This window comes from Sceloporus undulatus, chromosome 2 (genome assembly GCF_019175285.1).
Source record: "Sceloporus undulatus isolate JIND9_A2432 ecotype Alabama chromosome 2, SceUnd_v1.1, whole genome shotgun sequence".
Taxonomy (NCBI): Eukaryota; Metazoa; Chordata; class Lepidosauria; order Squamata; family Phrynosomatidae; genus Sceloporus; species Sceloporus undulatus.
The window spans coordinates 147487387-147499496 of NC_056523.1; the positions used below are offsets into that span (position 1 = coordinate 147487387).

The 12110-nt window shown below is 41.8% G+C and overlaps 1 protein-coding gene across 4 annotated transcripts in view; it reads left to right on the forward strand.

The window, feature by feature from the left end:
* The window catches only part of RPTOR (regulatory associated protein of MTOR complex 1), a 562842-nt gene that overhangs the window by 449112 nt on the left and 101620 nt on the right, over window positions 1-12110 (forward strand). For all 4 annotated transcript variants that reach the window (XM_042455637.1, XM_042455638.1, XM_042455639.1 and 1 more), the window contains 3 exons: window positions 8642-8745; window positions 9767-9950; window positions 11840-11950. In XM_042455637.1, the coding sequence (XP_042311571.1) occupies window positions 8642-8745; window positions 9767-9950; window positions 11840-11950 (399 nt within the window). The remainder of the gene's footprint in view (window positions 1-8641; window positions 8746-9766; window positions 9951-11839; window positions 11951-12110) is intronic.

Below are 12110 nucleotides of genomic sequence, written 5' to 3' on the forward strand. Positions count from 1 at the left end.
TTTTTCCTTACCTGGACGACTGGCTACTGACAGCTCCGTCAAGACGGGAGCTTCAGAACGCAATCCACTTTACCCTACACCTCTTGTCAGAATTGGGCCTTGTAGTGAACCTGGAGAAGTTCCACTTGACCCCCTCCAAGCAGGTCCGCTTCATCGGCTCCGTTCTCGACTCCGAAGAGTCTATGGCCTATCCTCCTCAAGACCGCTTCCAGGCCCTGTCAACTGCAGTGCGCGCCGTCTACTCGCGCAGGAGACTCAAGGCCAGGGACATCCAGGTCGCCTTGGGGCACATGGCCTCCACTACATTCGTCACCCCATGGGCACGACTGCGTCTCAGGCCTCTTCAGTCATGGTTCCTCTCCGTTTTCAACCCATTGACAGACTCACCGAACAGGTGGCTCACCGTACCGAGGTCCGTGACCGCCTCCCTCCAATGGTGGCTAGACTCCCAAAACGTGTGCATAGGTATGCCCTTCGTCCAGCCTCAACCACAAATGACCCTGACGACGGATGCGTCAATGGAAGGCTGGGGTGCACACCTTCTGGACTTATGCGTGAGAGAGAAGTGGTCCCAACAGGAACGTGCGCTCCACATCAACGCACTGGAAATGCTGGCGGTCGAGAAGGCTCTGAAAGCATTCGAATCCACCGTCACAGGCAAGGTGATTTTGCTCAGGACCGACAACACAACGGTGATGTACTATGTCAACAAACAGGGAGGCACCAAATCCAGAACTCTCCTGAACATCCCGTTGAGGATCTGGGACTGGTGCATCCACAAACACATCCTTCTCCAGGCGATTCACCTGCCAGGAGACGAGAACACCTTAGCAGATCAACTCAGCAGGACATCAACTTGCCACGAATGGAGGCTTCATCCAGAAACAGTCGGCGACCTGTTTGGTCGGTGGGGAGCTCCCCAAGTCGACCTGTTTGCAACAGCCTCCAACAGCCATTGTCCCCAGTTCTGTTCTCGGGTGCGACACGAGAGTCCTCTCGGAGATGCATTCGCCTTCGATTGGTCCCGGGAAACGATCTACGCTTTTCCCCCGTTTCCGTTGCTGACCAGGGTGGTGTCCAGGATGTCGAGAGAGGGAGTCGACGCGATCCTTGTCACCCCGTGGTGGCCGAGACAGCCGTGGTTTCCGCTGCTCCTGCGCCTTTCCAACAGCGAGTTTCTCCGACTGGAGCCGAGGCCGGACCTTCTCACCCTCCAAGAGGGGAAAGTCCGGCATCCCGACATCGACTCGTTGCCAATGGTGGCTTGGAGGCTCCGGCGCTGACGGCACTGCCTCCGTCGGTGCGGGAGGTAATCCGTGCTGTGCATAGGCCTGCAACCCAGAGATCCTATGCTTCCAAATGGAAGAGGTTTCTTTCCTTCCTTGCTGAAAGGAATCTGTCGCCGGAGGGCATCACTGTGCCAGTGGTGCTTGATTTTCTGATGTCATTGGTGGATGCGGGCCTGTGTCTCACATCCATCAAATGTTACCTGTCTGCAATTTGTTCTCATTTTCAGTATGATGGTTTGCCTTCCTTTTTCAGGGACCCTTTGGTGAAAAACTTTTTAAAAGGGTGCAATAACCTCTACCCCCAGGTTTCTCTCCCTGCCCCAGCTTGGAGCTTGGAGGTTGTGTTGGCTGCCCTCCAATCCAAGCCCTTTGAGCCCTTGGCCACAACGGACTTAAGACTTTTAACTTGGAAGACAGTCTTCCTGGTGGCCATCACATCAGCTCGCAGGGCAGGAGAACTTTGCGCCCTGCGCAGGGATGAACCTTTCCTCCGGTTCCACAAGGACAAGGTGGTACTCCGGACTGATATCACCTTCCTCCCTAAGGTGGTCTCCCTTTTTCACATGTGTCAGGACATTGTGTTGCCGACCCTGGCTTCGAACCCATCGACTATGGAGAAACGCAGCCTCCATATACTGGACGTTAGGAGAGCCTTGGCTTTCTATTTGGACAGGACTATGGGTTCGAGCCGTTCCGAAAGACTTTTTCAGTGTTATTCAGAACCAAGGAAAGGCTTGCCGGTGTCACCCCAGAGACTCTCGAAATGGGTGGCCAATACCATCCACCTTTGTTATGAACTGTCGGGGAAACCGATACCGGTCAGGGTCCGCTCGCATGCGACCAGGGCGGTTGCAGCATCCTCTGCCTTTCTGGCTGGCATCCCGTTAGCTGATGTTTGCAAGGCTGCTGTTTGGTCCCAGCCATTGACGTTTATAAAACATTATAGACTGGACACCAGGGCCATTCGGGATGCAGCCTTTGGGAGGGCTGTCTTGGTTTCTGGGTTGCATTAACAGTTTGTTATTGTGGGTGTTCCACATTTATGCAATGGGTACCTTCGAATTGGTTTATGATCTGCTCACTTGTGTTCACTCCAGGGAGATTGGTCTTGCATGACCTTACATTTCCTCCTCAGGTTCTGCAGAGTTATTATTCACTGCAACTGTGGTTTATGCTTGCACAATGCCAATGGGTATGGTCGTGCATGACCTTACATGCCCTTCTTATGCCTTCCATGTTATGTCTGCATTTGATCTGTTGTGCAAAAAACAGGACTGACTCTTGGATGGTTCACAGTTTATTGTTGTAATAGAATCATAGAATCATAGAGTTGGAAGAGACCACTAGGGCCATCCAGTCCAACCCCCTGCCATGCAGGAAATCCAAATCAAAGCATCCCTGACAGGTGGCCATCCAGCCTCTGTTTAAAGACCTCCAAGGAAGGAGACTCTATCACCGTCCGAGGGAGTGCATTCCATTGTCGAACAGCCCTAACTGTCAGGAAGTTCCTCCTAATGTTCAGGTGGAATCTCTTTTCCTGCAGCTTGCATCCATTGTTCCGAGTCCTGTTCTCTGGAGCAGGTTTACCTTGGTTTACCATAGCTTGGGTTTCAGGACACTCCCTCCGCCATATACCTAAGCTTGTCAGTCTAAACCCATTTGTATGATTCGCAGAGACCACGAAGAAGAAGGACAGGTTACTCACCTGTAATGGTATTTCTTTGAGTGGTCATCTGCGAATTCATACAAATCCCGCCCATCCTCCCCTCGGTGTCCTGCTCACTTTGGCTCTGTCTTGCATCGCCTACTTGGCGGGAAAAAATTTTGGAACTGGGGAAAAGAGCGGGAACCGGGGCTTTATAGGAGGGGGGCGGGGTTACCGCCAAAAAGTTTCTATATGTCGCCCAGTGATTCTAGAAGTATCCGAACAGCACTGCGCAGGCGCAGTGAAACCCATTTGTATGAATTCGCAGATGACCACTCGAAGAAATACCGTTACAGGTGAGTAACCTGTCCATCCAGACACACTTTAGGACAACACCAGATGATTTCTAATGGACAGAATCATTCACCAGGTTCCTGAAAATACTGTACAATGTGTAATACAGATCTGGAAGTAGTAAACCATAATCTCAGTGGCTACATCAAAATATTAGTGTTTCTGCCTGCCCTTCTGGAGGTACATCTCATAAAATATGGTCATGCATTGAACATCAAGATCAGGATGCAAGGCTTCCTACAGGTACCAAATCTTCACAGAGCAGTTTAATCCAATGCATCACCTTCCACCAGCTGACACACTTGCATACTAAAGAAATTATTTTGTTGTCCCTGTTTATTTAAATTAGGAAACTTCCATATTATAATGTTTTTATGCAGTTTGCTAAATTTCACTGTAAAAAGCTAGATACAAAGTAAAATGAGACATTTAGGCTTGTTACAGACTGCCAAAATAAAGCTGCTTTGGGTCTCTTTGGAGGTATGCTCTTTAAATGATGCATGCATCCTAAGAATTCGGAAGCTGCACCAAAGCTGCACTCCAGTGCTTAGGAATGGAGTGTGGCTTTGGTGCGACTTCCAGACTCTTAGGACCCAGGCATCATTTAAAGAGCATACCTCCAAAGAGACCCAAAGCAGCTTTATTTTGGCAGTCTGTAACAGGCCATAGATTTTTCCTCTTCCTACTTATTTATAGCTCCATATTGGTGAGTCAAGGGATTTTTCTTCCAGATTAGCAAAATTGCAAACCTTTGATATCCAAGTTGTAACAAAGAAACTAATAAGTCCCTGAGCTATTGTGGCTACTATTGCATTAGTTCAAACGGTTCACAGGACTGAACATACCCACTTATGTGAAAGGCACTGAATTGTGCCAAGTATGAAAGATAGACAATATTGTTGATTAACACTTTAAAAAATGGGAATGGATTAGAGATGACATTTCTGTTCATGTGGTTGCTTACATCCAGTCCTCTAAAAGGAAATCTAGCCCTCTAGACCCAATTTTGAGAAGAGAGGAAATCAATTTCTCCCAACATTAACAGAAGTGTCTTCCTTCCACTAAGGTAGTGAAATCTTTTGATCCAAGACACTAATGGAAGTTAATAAGTTTGCTTTTAACTTAAAAAAAAACCATTTTGCTTTTTGTAGTATAATTGAAAGAAATGAACATGGTGTTAGTGCATAATATTTACAATTTATGAAGAAGTTTCTCAGATTGCTTCATTTATTTTCTATGAATGTGTTAGAAACTGACACTGAGCACACCTATGTGGTATATCTCTATGACAAGTCATTCCATGCATGAATAAGCACCACTCCAGCAGGCTTCATTATTCACTGTCTTCTGTCCTAGAAAGAATGGATGTGGTATGAGTATTGTGGGGATAAACCATCCATTTATTCTTCAGCCAGAGCAATTTAGAGCGTATTCCTCAAATAGGTTGTTCACGACTGGGACAAAGTTGGCCTGTACTGCAGCTGCTGGAAATTCGACTTCAACCATTTTGTAGGGCTTATACTACATGGAAATCTCTGCTGCTGTATTGGACATAAACTATTTATTGTGTGGCAGTGGATTACCCAATGAGACAAAAAAAAAATCCAAATTGTCTATAAGATTTGGGAATGGGGTTTTCTTTTTGTGGAATGCATGGTCTGTGATGGGTTTTCTTTTATCACCCTTCTAGATCATCTTTCCATGTATTCTTTTTAGCAGAAAAATAATGTATTTTTGTAAATCAATGAATTGTAGAAATGTAAAAGGATAAAAAATCTTACTTGCTATGGAATTGGTTTACAAAATTTTTTGCCTTTACTGTTACAACATTTCACTGTTTTAATGCAGGTAGCCAAGCTCTCCCATCACAACAGTCTCATATACAAATCCTGGTAATACATTCCATCTAGAGAATTTAGCAACTGCTGTGATCTTTTAAGAAAAAGGAAGTCCTAACTTTAGAATATTTAATGGAACAAAAGGGGGTTTTTTGGGGGGAGGTATGTATAAAATCAGGTTGTTTGTGTCTGTAATGGCAAATGCTTTCATAAAATGTAAATTTTGGGACAAATAGGAGCCATCTATACATATTATAGCAATGTTTTGGGCTATTAATATAAATTAAGTGTAGTGGATTCATTGAGGTAGATGCCTGATAACAGTATCTTTGGACTGAAGTATTGGATCTTGTTTCAGTATTAGTTATATATACGAGGTTGAACCTGTAATGTAACGCTTTGGGCAGGGTAATCTAAAAGTAGTGTAAAGGGGAAAGCCAAAGTAAAGGAACTACTAAATCCAAAGGTATATACTGTACAATTGTAGAATTAGAAAGAGGGTTGGCTACATGAAAAAAAATATGCTGGAATATTTCCCTCAACAGTATGGAATCCACTGGAGAAATTAATTGAAAACTTTTCAATTCCACCCCAAGGGGCCCCTTTTTTCAGTACCATCAGTGATACATGAATGGCAAGCAAGCAGGAATAGTGAATGTTTCCATGACAGCAATATGGAGGCCTTTAGGGCCACTTCTACATTTTTACAGCCCTCCAGCTTCACTCATAGAGCACACTCTCCAAAGAAAATAAAAGAGCATCTGAATCTATCCTTCCAACTTAGGTCCAACCAGAGACCAGTGTTGGTGTTAAGTTAATTACATTTTTTAAAAAAGTTAAACCGTAACGTAAAGTATACTTCCTTTAAATGTAATTGTATGATGTTTTCCGCAGAACTACTGTATATTAAGGCAATTAAGGCAAAGGGAAATTGCTACAGTGTTCCTCCTGACCCATTTTGTCATCTTCCCTACCATCCTCAGCAGAGTGCTTCACTTCATGGTAGCTGGTGGCAGTAGCAGTCAGTGGAGCAGGCAGCAACAAAAAAGAGAGGGAGGGAAGAACAGGAAGAGGAAACCTGTGGCTATTTTTTGCTCCCCCTCCTGTGAATGTTCTTGCTGATGATCAGCTGTTTAATTCTGATTACTGACCAGCTGTTTGTCAGCCAGTCTTTTGTTGTCCTTAGTCTCTTTCTGAGTGACATTTTACTTGCTGATCCCTGCTTTTGATTTTTACTCCTCCTCCTTGTCTGTTAGTTGCTTTACCTATTTGTCAGCTGTAGAGGCATTCCTAGCTTTTCCTGTCCATTCTCCCTTGCATTTTTAGTATTTATTTTCTCCTCTTTGGGGACAGTACTGTAGCTGAGACTTTAATACCAAAGGAATGGTTAGCTGCCATCTACATATCTATATACACACCCTTTTAGAGCTCCATATAAATCATATTGTTAGAGGGATCTGGGACAGTGGGTTATTGCAACTGGAAATGTTGATTGTCTTTCAAAGGTTATAGAAATCTCTTTTGAGCTTGCTGGAGTGTTGGTTAACTATTGTTGTTGTTGTTGTTGTTGTTGTTAGCGTTAAATTAATAATTTGGAGGTTGGAGTCTGGGACTGAGATTTAGTCCAGCTTTTTTTTATTATTCTCTTGTACCCTCTTTCTCCAACCTCTTTTACTGATATCATGCCACCAGGAAACATTTTGCTTCCTGTGTCCTTTCTGTGTATATGTGTTATTTTTAAACTTGCTTTCTCTTAATGCACTGGATGGGTGATAATTTTTTAAAAATTAGTGCAGCTGTTTCCTTCTCCCCCAAACTCAAAATAAGGAGAAATGGGGAGCAGAAGAAAAACCATGAATGAGAAATTTCAACTTTTTTCTAGCAAATTTTTTAACGTAATAATATAACATAAATTTCAATGTCAGTTTATCATTAAAGTATATGTAATAAACATTCCCTTTTCAGAATAAATATAAATTTTAAAAGGGTTTGGGGGGGGAAGGTTCATAACATAGGAGAAACTTTCCACTCTGTGTCTGACTTATGATTTCTAAGTATGTTGGGAAAAGGGAAACGGAGGGGTTTGCCAGTTCTGGTATGATGTGTTAGTTCAAAACAACATTTAATGATCATGATCAGCCAGATAATGTTTTTTTTTCCAGTTCTAGAAAAAAATATTCTGGTTTTTATCTTTGAGTGTGTGTCCTTAATGGAATAGATGAATAGTAATCCTTTAGAACAAACTGTATTCAACTGTATTCTGTCAATAAATAAATAGAATTTGTTGTCTAGGAAATCCATGGCCAGCTTTTTACAGCTTGACCTCAGATGTAACCTGTCACGCTTGCAGCAGCTTCTCACATTTTCATAGCTGAGGCAGGAATAGTATCATTGCAAATTCACATTCACAGCCATGAGATTCACAAAGGCTTTGACTATTTTCTTTTTTTAAAAAAAAAATAGCACGGTGCAAATCTTTCTTTTCATAACCTTGTGGCTTAGGGAGGAGAGAAGAAAGCCACCTCAAAAGGGCAGTTCAACAAGGTGAGTGCTGAAGGACAGATAATATGTGCTCTCAAGCACAACAGCTTCAGTCTTCAGCATGTACCTAGCCATTTTGGGTGCAAAGTGCAAATGCAGATACTATTGGAACACTGTGTGCTGTTTATGCTATTTATTTCTCCATATTCCCAAAAGCTTTGTTGATAGCTCTTTACACCTCTTTTTGTTTTTGTTTGATTGTGGGATCTTAATGGCCATCAGCTCAGCTTGTTTGGGATTTGCAAAATCCCTGCAGTATAACAGAAGGTTCTGCTACATTAGAAACCTGGTACTTCAGTTTTTCCTGACTTCTGCCCCTATCTCTCCTCCCCTTGTCCAAAATATTAAAGAGTTATGAATAAGATTTATCTATGTGCCTTCTGGGAATCACAAGAACTGCACTGATTTCCCTGCATTTTAATAGCATTAAAAGCTATTACACCAACCCAATATCTCAAGAAAATTTATCATTAAGGGACTCCAGTTATGGAAACAGGAAGTAATTTTTCAGCCCTGGAGACTAGGGGTTTTTGCACAGGGTGGACCACTTATTCAGGTGTTATTCACACATGTCCCTTTGTTTGTGAAATAAATGTCCTTGCTCCTAGAAATATGCTGACACAATACATGTAAAGGACCTTGAACTCAGACAGTCTACATATTTTGACACACACCCCCTTTATTGTCACATTGATAATTTAATTAATTTTTCATTCCAGTCATAATGTTTCAATTTTATTGCTTCTCTGTCAGATTCTCTCACCACACAGTGGATAGTACCAGTGTAGATATTAATGCATTATAGGGAGGGAAATTGCATACTGTATTAACAGGCCTCAAGTGGACCCCTCTATGGCAGGTGTATAAGTTGTATAGCAGTGCCACAACAGCCTTGAAGTCGAGTTCCATAATGCTTCTTTGACAGTTTCTGTTCTCTCTTAGTTCTTAAATTCTTTCTCCCCCCCCCCCCTTAGGCAACTGTAAATGCTCGTCCCCAGCGCATCCTTGACACTTCTTCCCTCACACAGTCTGCCCCAGCCAGTCCAACAAATAAAGGCATGCACATACACCAAGTGGGGTAAGTTGCCTCAACTTTATGTCTCCTGTTATATTCATTTGGCTTTGTGCCGAAGGCCAACCGATATGCATTTTTGGGGGGTACCATCCTCATGCATCTAGCTTTGCATGGAGTAATAAACTGAGGTGTGTGGTATGAGAAGTCATTAGGATAAATTTGTTTCTATATAAAAGTGGTCTAGTATAGTCTTTTTAATGAAGTGTTCAACACCTCAATATGTCCTGTTGAATTGTCCTTGACATGCTCCACATAGGATGTTTTTACATCAGTTACTTAAATGTTAGACGAAAAGAGGTATAGCCAGTGTTGCAATATTTCAGTGTCAGAACCATCATAAAGGGAAATGAATCCCCCACACACACACACATATGCTGGTCTGTTCCCTGTAGACAGAGAGTGGGTTGGGGGAAGTGTGCGCAAGGGACAAAGCAGCACATACATGGGGCATGGAGCGGCGGGCGCAGAAGCAGAGCACGTGCACACAGAAAAGGAGCGTGGGGGATGGTGGGGGTGCAGCTGGGGTGTCACCCGGTGCAGCTTGTGCATACACACACCCGCACCCCATGATGCTACTGGTTGCAGAGAATGAAACATATCAAAGTAAAAGCCACAACAGCAACTCTTGCACTGGGATCTAAGATGCAGACAAGTTCAGTATTTACACAATACAATACAGATAGAATTTTCTGTATTTCTGTACACATGTAGTATCGCTAGAACAGGAGCAAACTCTCATTCAAAAATACAACAGGACTATTAATAGCAAATGTCAAGCTAAATTTCCTTAAGGCAATTAATATAGTGCCTACAGCAGCCTAAAGCCCAAATGCTAATGATTGGTCCACACTAGAGTAGGCCTATTGAATCAGCTGTTACATGGTGAATCAGTAAATCCCATTGATTCAAATAGGCTACTCTAATTGGGACTAACAGTAAGAATCAGTCCTTCAGTTGAATTCTCCCAGTAGGAGAATATGCAATGTAGCCATATTTTTACTCATATTTTCTTTCCTGTTACTAGAGGATCACCACCAGCCACTAGCACCAGTAGCTCCAGTTTGACCAATGATGTGACAAAACAGCCTGTCAGCCGGGACATCTCATCTGTAAGACCTGCAAATGTGGGCAGTGTAGGAGTGCAATACACACCCCACTCCCACCAGTTTCCTAGAACTAGGAAAATGTTTGACAAAGGCCCAGATCAGGTAAGATCATTGTCTTCCCAGCAGCCCTGTCAACGTGCAACTTGTCCCATTAAACTTGTGTTCCTGAAATGCTCTCGTTTGTTTTGCTCTCCCCACCCCATTTCTTGGTACAGCATATGTACTGTTTCTCTAATACTGGCAACATATAACATTTATTTACTTGTTTACTTGCTTATTAATTTTCTATCTTACTTGGGGGGGACCTTGTGATTAAAAACAAAATAAAAGACTTTAAAAACCACATATACAATTGAAGTGCAAGCTATCTACAGAACTGTTTTCTCCCACATGAGCCTGTCTGTTTTGAGATCTAAAAGGAAGTCCTCCTGGCATTCCTGAAATAGGCCATGAGAGGGACTTTCCCAAAGATTGTTATCAGACTCTGGTGATCCCTCTCAAGGATGGAACACTGAACAATAGAATTGCATACTGCATTATTTTGTTCCTAATGCCACTTGTACAGTTGTATGGCCTTTGAAGAAGAAAAAAATGAGCAAAACAGCAAAGACGCAATTAAATCAGGTAACCTGGAAGCTGTGTCTTAACTTTATGACAGAACAAACTTAGAAACTGAGCTATGCAGGCTTCCATTGGAAGGGAGTTCCATAGAGTTTTTGCTACGTTTGAAAAGGTGATGTTCTAAAATTGTGAAGACATTGAAGGAAATTTGTTGTTGTTTTTGAAGTTGCTCTGGTCCCCTCCTTCTTAATATATCTATTGGTATATTTAATTTTTTCTCACTAGTACCTCCCAAAAGTACTGCTAATATTAATCAAGGGCTGCTTCATACATTATGCATTTAACATGGATTTACATCTTACTTTCCAGATGTTTTACATGACACTTTTGTTATACATAAATCCAGTTGTTAGTCTCAACTAAAGTAAACCCCTTGACTCAATTGCAATTGGATTTCAGAGATAATCCTTCACCATTGAATTTGTGAGTTTTAATCTAATCTGAAAGACAAGGAATTGACTATCTTTATTTTACACTGCTAAGTATGGCTTAATATTTTAAAATGTGTGCCTTGATATGGTCATGTATATTAGGAATCTTTTAATTGGGTAAGTTTTCTGCAGCTGTATCACAAGGAAAGGTGACTGCACCTTACTTGGAATATAAAAATTATGTAGCCAAATTCATTGTAGAAGAGGGTTTCTTTGCCTATAGGATATTCATGAAAGACACTGCAGAATTTTGACTTGCATTTTCTGCTATCATAATAATGTGAGTTGTACCAGCTGATATTCGCCTTTTCAGCCACTGTAGACACAGAGGTCCTTCCTGCTCTTATAACTGGCAGCTCTAGGGAATACAGATCTCTCCTACATCTCAACAGAATTTTCAGTAGCCTATCAACTTTGGCAAACATATTTTCTTGATCACTTTGCAATTTCCTCCATTCATATGTTTCTTGAAAGTAAATCTGTAAAAAAAAAGGGGGGGAGGTATTTTTGAGATATCAAAAAAGTATATCCCAGCTGCATGTAGAAGAAATGTGGTAGGAAACACCTAATATGATTTCCTTGTTATCAAATTTAAAAAACTAAGTAACATCACGCTGACAATACAGTGATATTTAGTGCTTGATTAGCATTCTTATATGGTTTTCATGTAATTCCAACTAAAAGTGGTTAAGATCCATCTGCTTCCTTATAAGGCACTGTGGTCTGTAATATTTGCTGACGAAATGTATCCATTACCACACTTGACTTCACAGATGCTGTATTGGCTTCTTTGGAATATTTTTGTCCCAATAATGTATTTGTGTTTGATGACATCATACTGTGGTCCATGAAATGCCAGCTGCTAGAAAAACAAGCTGTGCAAGTTTTCTAACTGAGGCGTATATTCATACTTATGTTTCTTCAATTTTCTCCTAACAGACAGCTGATGATGCTGATGATACTGTGGGACACAAAAACTTCATGTCAGTAACAATGCAGACAGGGTTTTGTGACTGGAGTGCCAAATATTTTGCCCAGCCAGTGATGAAGGTACAGTTTGCCTTTCTTCTTAAATTTCTTCTGAACTGCAAAATCATGCAATTGAAGCATGTCTAACAAGCAGATGAATCTTCTATATGTTGCATAAGTGTGAGCACACTAATAATAATAATAATAATAATAATAATAATAATAATAATAATAATAATAA